We start from the raw sequence: 7,344 nt of genomic DNA on the forward strand, positions 1-7,344 counted from the left end.
AAATGCTGGGATTACAGGCATGAGCCACCGTGTCCGGCCATATTTTTTATTGTTTTAACATTATTTTTTATTTCTTCCCCAGCCTCCAAATCTGCAGTGCAAAACCCATGGATATGAAGGGCCATTTGTACCCAAATATCTCTGTGCAATTACAGGTTACCTTTCCTTCCCTGCTTCTTTATATTTTTATGTTTGTATATGTGTGGTTTCTCAATTTTCAACTATATTTTTACTAGGGGGCCAAGGCTTCCTGAATTATGTATATTGTAAATATAAGAGCATTTTACCATCATATTCAGAATACTGAATTGTCTCAAAGAAAAATGTTTTCTTTTTGTTCTCATTTCCTAACCAAAATTTATTCTTTTTTTATAACTTTATAATAAATCAAACTGCAACACAGCTTACTGGACAGTTAAAATCTTTATACTTGCCTGAAGTAAGAGCGGTCCTAAGGAGTCTTTATCAATAACTCCCTGCCCTGTAGAAGATACATCGGCTTTTTGAACATCATCATCACTGGAAATAGTTTTTCCTGAAAAGACAGAAGGCGGTATAACAAATAACACACTTATCAGTTATAGATTACATTATCTTGAAATAGTCCCCAGAAGAGACATAAAGATACACATGCACATGCCCATACATACATACAAAACGTTTCCTCATAAGAGAATGATGCTACAATATTATAACATCAAAACTAAACTTCATAGTTACCCAGGAAGCCAGAAGATACCTAAATTGTTTCACTACTAAATGTACTATCCCACAGCTTCCTGAAAGGGAACTAACAAATGACAGGGAATTGTCTGTTAACCATTTCTAAAGAGCATAGCTGGAGGCCCGGTGCAGTGGCGGCTCACGCCTGTAATCCCAGCACTCTGGGAGGCTGAGGCGGGTGGATCACCTGAGGTCAGGAGTTTGAGACCAGCCTGGCCAACATGGTGAAACTCTGTCTCTACTAAAAATACAAAACTTAGCTAGGTGTGGTGGCGGGTGCCTGTAATCCTAGCTACTTGGGAGGCTGAGGCAGGAGAATCTCTTGAATCCAGGACGTGGAGGTTGTAGTGAGCTGAGATCACACCACTGCACTCCAGCCTGGGTGACAAAGTGAGACATTGTCTCAAAACAAATAAATACATAAATAACAAAAAGCACAGCTGAGCAACACATTTGTCTATTCCCATACTTGCTAGCCTCCACCAGTTGTAGTCTCTACCCAAATAAAGGAGCAAAAAGGCAAATATAGCAACAAGTCCCTTCTAAAACAGGGGTCCCCGACCTCCAGGCCACAGTCAAATATCAGTCCGTGGCCTGTTAGGAATGGGGCCGCACAGCAGGTCAGCAGTGGGCAAGTGAGCAAAGTTTAATCTGTATTTACAACAGCCCCTCCCCATCGCTCACATTACCACCTGAGTTCCACATCCTGTCAGCTCAGAAGCAGCATTAGATTCTCACAGGTGTGCAAACCCTAATGTGAACTCTGCATGCGAGGGATCTAGGTTGTGTGCTCCTTATGATTCTCTAATGCCTGATGATCTGTCAGTTTCTCCCATTACCCCCACATGGACCTGTCTAGCTGCAGGAAAACAAGCTCAGGGCTCCCACTGATTTCTACATTATGGTGAGTTGTATAATTAATTCATTATATGTTACAATGTAATCATAATAGAAATAAAGTACACCACAAATGTAATGCGCTTGAATCATCCTGAAACCATCCCCTCTACCAGGTCCATGGAAAAACTGGCTTCCACAAAACCAGTCCCTGGTGCCAAAAGAGTTGGGAACCACTACTGTTCTAAAAGACATGAGTGTTTTTATTACCTTGCTCTTTTATTTGACGTATCTGTCTTACTGTTTCCTTTAAAATCGCACATTTATCTGGTTTGACATTGAAATTGTCAATATCACTAAGATTGGCAGATATCAGCTCAGCCAATTCTTCAATATATTTACTTTCCTGCTCCCGTCTCCGCTTTTCACCACTGCAGGTAAGACTAAGGGAAAAGGGGTAGAAAGGGGGGAAAGGAGACATAATACATATCACAAAAGAGCTGTTAGCAGAATCAGCCCCTATACAACACTATTACCTTTTTTTTTTTTTTTCCTTGAGACGGAGTTTCGCTCTTGTTGCCCAGGATGGAGTACAATGGTACGATCTCAGCTCAATGCAACCTCCGCCTCCCGGATTCAGGAGATTCTCCTGCCTCAGCCTCCCTAGTAGCTGGGATTACAGGCATGTGCCACCATGCCTGGCTAATTTTTGCATTTTTAGTAGAGATGAGGTTTCACCATGTTGGTCAGGCTGGTCTTGAACTCCTAACCTCAGGTGATCCACCCGCCCTGGCCTCCCAAAGTGCTGGGATTACAGGTGTGAGCCACCACACCCAGCCTATTCTTTTCATATGTAAACAAACTAAACTCAGCCAATGTAAACTATCAAAAATGCTGTCTTGGAGAAGTAGTACAACATAATCGAGATTCACGTAAACCTAAATCCAGTTCCATCTTTGTTAGCTAGGTGGCCTTGGGCAGAGTTAGCCTCAGTTACTTCATCTAGAAAATATGAATAAATCATCTTTACTTCTTAGAGATAATAAAACAACTAACAAATAATAACAAAAACACTGGTAGCTACTTACTGATGATGAAATTTTATTCATCATAGATTGATATTTTTCAACTATCACATTAAACTTCAATTGACACTGACTTTGGCAAATACTTTAAAAGCTATGGAGTAGTGTTGTACAGATTACATTATTTTGTTTCTAATTTTTAAGCTTCTCATTTCACTTGGTAAAAAAAGGATGCAACCTAACAAATGACAAAATATCAACTTATAACCCATTCTTAAAAGACAACAAAGATTCTTACTTATAATAACTGTCAGGCCTCTGAGCCCAAGCCTGCATGTTTACATCCAGATGGCCTGAAGCAACTGAAGATCCACAAAAGAAGTGAAAATAGCCTTAACTGAGGACATTCCACCATTGTGATTTGTTTCTGTCCCACCCTAACTGATCAATGTACTTTGTAATCTCCCCCATCCTTAAGAAGGTTCTTTGTAATCTCCCCACCCTTAAGAAGGCTCTTTGTAATTCTCCCCACCCTTGAGAATGTACTTTGTGAGATCCACCCCCTGCCCAGGAAACAGTGCTCCTAACTCCACCGCCTATCCCCAAAACCTATAAGAACTAATGATAATCCCACTACCCTTTGCTGGCTCTCTTTTCGGACTCAGCCCGCCTGCACGCAGGTGAAATAAACAGCCTTGTTGCTCACGTAAAGCCTGTTTGGTGGTCTCTTCACATGGACGCACATGACATAACCTTGGTCATCTATTCGTAACTCCTACCCCGCCTTCCATTCAGAAATTCTTATAGTATCACAAATTGTTAATATTCTACCTTCTATCTGAATCAGCAATAAAAAAAAAACTTCTATTACATCAAAAAGATGTCCATCTCATCAGTAACACTCTATTTACCATGAAGTGAAACCACCAAAAAATCTAACCGGAGAATGTAAATGACCAGAAGTTAAAATGTTATCCTTAAACAAAGGCAGAGGCAGGAGAACAAGTGTGGTAAAGCACCAGGAAATAAGTCACCTACCCTTGTCCTGGAGCATCACATGGCAATTTGCGTTTTCGTGCATCAGTGGCCAGTGGATCCAAGTTTTCTCCTAATCCACTCATCTTGAATATACATCAGCAACTAAGACAGAATAATTAGAAATAAGATAAGCACACTAAAAAATATACATGCCTCTATGAAGGTGTTATATGACTGAATGCATCTTGTAATTCAGAACTACTTTCTTTAAACAGATAATTCTCAATATTCTTTTTCATAAATGCCTATACTGAAAACAACCTCAGATTTCATATTCTAATATAACTATGCAGAATGTATGTACAACTCCAAGTCAGAAATGCTCCTCAAGTCCTACTAAAAATGTGTATCTTGCAGGGCATGGTGGCTCATGCCTGTAGTCCCAGCACTTTGGGAGGTCGAGGCAGGTGGATCACCTGAGGTCAGGAGTTTGAGACCAGCCTGACCAACATAGTGAAACCCCATCTCTACTAAAAATAAAAAATTAGCTGGCCGTGGTGGCGGGTGCCTGTAATCCTAGTTATTTGGGAGGCTGAGGCAGGAGAATCGCTTGAACCCAGGAGGCAGAGGTTGCAGTGAGCCGAGATCATACCACTGCACTCCAGACTGGGCATGACAAAGCAAGACTCTGTCTCAAAAAAAAAAAAAAAAGTAATATCCATCAGCATAAATAGATTGTACTTTGAATTGTCAAAATAATTCTTTGCTACTTCTTTTTAATTGTGAAAATTAATCTCAAAAAGCCTGAAGATAGGTTACTGAGTATGGCATAAAATGGCTGAATGACTGCAAAAACAGCAATATTTCTTTAAAAATATTCTACATTATGTATATTATATATGCATATTACAAACATACACATACATATGTAATAGCGATAAGTATGTTTTATGTTTATGTATACCTACTCCAGTTTTATATCACTTGGTAAAGGTCCACATTATAAAATTAGCATTACACAAAGCAAAGAATACAGGCTAAGTCAGGCAGACAGAGCTATAAATTTTCTTATTAGCCATGATCTTGGACAATAACCCAAACTCTGTTACCAAGCCTCTATTTCTTTATCTCTGAGATGGGGCATATATGACAAATCCTTGGCATCCTCATTTACACTTAGGTGACCATAAGAGTAACCCCGAAGGTAAATAAAAATAATATTGCCACAGTGTTTAATTTCATTAATGCATCTTACCAACCACAATGTCTTCAATTTTTTATTTCTATGATTAAAAAAGGCAGACCAAGACTGAAACTCAGGTTGACATCAAGAATGACTCCCAGCCAGGCACAGTGGCTCACAACTGTAATCCCAGCACTTTGGGAGGCAGAGGCAGGTGAATCACTTGAGGTCAAGAGTTCGAGACCAGTCTGGACAATATGGTGAAACCCCATCCCTACTAAAAATACTACAATTAGCCGGGTATGGTGGCACATGCCTGTAGTCCCAACTGTTTGGGAGGCTGTGGCAGGAAAATGACTTGAACCCACGAAGTGGAAGTTGCAGTGAACCAAGATCACACTATTGCACTCCAGCCTGGGTGACAGAGCAAGACTCCATCTCAAAAAAAAAAAAAAAAAAAAAAGGAACTGCTCCCAATAATTATCATTAAATTATCTGTAATTTTTTTTTTTAAACATGTTTCTTTATGACAAATAGGCTTGAAGTTAGAGTAAAGAAACACTAAATTCTGAGGCAAAATGCCATTTGGAAAGAAAACCAGGTGCCCCTAAATTTGTTTTTTTAATTTATTTGGGGGATTTAAAGTGCCAAACATACCCAACTCAAAATGCCAAGAATTTTAGTGAAATTCTTTTAGGGTTGCATAAGAAACATGAAAAATGATACATACAAAGCACTCATTGTAGTAGGTATACATTTTTATGATAGTACAGATTAAAAATAGTAACATTTACAAAAATGTCCAAAATAAAAATGTACGTATACACACATACAAAGAGAGAGAGAAAGAGTTTTTACCTGAAAGATCATGTCTGGTAATAAAGCTCTCAGGGTTTGATGGAAATGCTCTTTCTCCTGTAGTAATGCGGCGTGCCACACAGATCATACAAGATTGCAAATCTGTAATAAAAAATTCACCCTGCTAAGGATTATACTTAACTTTTGGATATGTATGTTCAATAGGCAAGCAAGGACATGGAATTCAGTAAGAAGAGTTACAATAGAAGTTTCAAAACTCCAAGTACGGCTACTATTTGTTTCATGAACATCACAAACATATGATAGCTCTTACCTTCCCCTTCCTCCATCATAGCTCGTGGCTGAGACAGGGCAAAGCACTGCATTGTTTCATATCTCTGGCGCATTTCAGGACTGGCGTTTATGTCTTCCAGAATATCATGTGGTGTTTTCATCAACATACGGCAATTAAATGTATGGCTTTTTTGTCTCTGGGTCTCATTTGTCCAGGAAACTCCATTAACTTTGGAAAACAAATTGAAATGACATTTTAAAAAGCTTGTAACTCATTCTATGACCATCATCAAGAATTCAAGCTGCATTTTCTCATTATGCATGTTTTCCATAGTTATATCTATACTAACATTTCAGGCTGGCAACATACAAAACATGTGAATAATTTCAACTTTAACAGAAATCTCACTGCATATTTTGTAACTATATGCCTCTTAAAATGTATACCAAATTTTTAATTCACTGACACCATATGTCAAAATTTTGCTATTAAATCACATGCCTTTCTACCCTCATTTGATCGCTTGACTTCCTAAAAGATACATTCAATTTTCTAAGAAATGGTCAAGAAAAAAAATTTACCCTATTTAGAAAATACACATTAAAAGCCTACCTGTAGATTTTGGTAAATTTTTAAGAAAATCCTTTCTGTCTTCTTCATGTAAGATATTGTAAACACTTGTGTTAACCAGGTCCTCTTGCTTATATTGCAGGTATTGTGTGACATTTTCTGACACAAATACAATGTTTCCGTCTCGATTCACCACAAATAGGAAACCATCTAATGCCTAAAATAGGATATGTTAATACAGGCTGTTACTGACTGAATTGTATCCTCCTCCCTCTAATTCTTAAATTGAAACTCTAACCATCAACATAACTGTATTTGGAAACAAGACCTTCAAGGAGGTAATTAAAGATAAATGAGGTCATACGGGTGGGGACCCTAATCCAATATGACCGGTATCCTATAAGGGGAGAGAAAGACACCAGGAATGTGCATGCAGAGAAAAGGCCATGGGAGAACACAGTGACAAGAAATGGAGAATCCAATCCTGCCAACACCTTGATCCTAGACTTCAGCCTCCAACACTGTAAGAAATAAATTTATTTGGTTTAACCTACCAAGTCTATGGTATTTTGTTACGGTATTATCAGCAAACAGCAGCCATAGTAATAAGCAAAATGTGTAAAAACTACCGCTGACTTAATTACTGCAAACAACTATAAGCCACCATTACTACTAACATTAGCACCATGACTACAGGCCTTACTGGGGGGAAAAAAAGAAGAATTGGGGGTGGCGGAGTGTGTACATAAATATGTTCAGCATGAAATCTGAATTAATGTCTAACCTAATTTTTAAAGAATTATATCTTCAAAGGAGCTTTTAAAAGTGAGAAAAGCATCCTTAGCTCTTCCCATTTTTTCCATTTGATGCCAAGTCAAGCTACAGAAACTGCTATAGCATTCCTTAATGAGAATTTACAAAGATGAATCTCACAA

General features: G+C 38.5%; 1 protein-coding gene across 4 annotated transcripts in view; it reads right to left on the minus strand.

Annotated features, from left to right (window-relative positions):
* The window catches only part of NCOA3 (nuclear receptor coactivator 3), a 75,604-nt gene that overhangs the window by 27,791 nt on the left and 40,469 nt on the right, over positions 1 to 7,344 (minus strand). For all 4 annotated transcript variants that reach the window (XM_011928839.1, XM_011928838.1, XM_011928837.1 and 1 more), the window contains exons 2-4: positions 3,624 to 3,725; positions 1,831 to 2,003; positions 435 to 535 (exon numbers count right to left, since the gene is read on the minus strand). In XM_011928839.1, the coding sequence (XP_011784229.1) occupies positions 435 to 535; positions 1,831 to 2,003; positions 3,624 to 3,706 (357 nt within the window). In that variant the 5' untranslated portion in view covers positions 3,707 to 3,725. The remainder of the gene's footprint in view (positions 1 to 434; positions 536 to 1,830; positions 2,004 to 3,623; positions 3,726 to 7,344) is intronic.

The sequence above is a fragment of the Colobus angolensis genome, unplaced genomic scaffold (assembly GCF_000951035.1).
Source record: "Colobus angolensis palliatus isolate OR3802 unplaced genomic scaffold, Cang.pa_1.0 Scaffold8, whole genome shotgun sequence".
Classification (NCBI taxonomy): Eukaryota; Metazoa; Chordata; class Mammalia; order Primates; family Cercopithecidae; genus Colobus; species Colobus angolensis.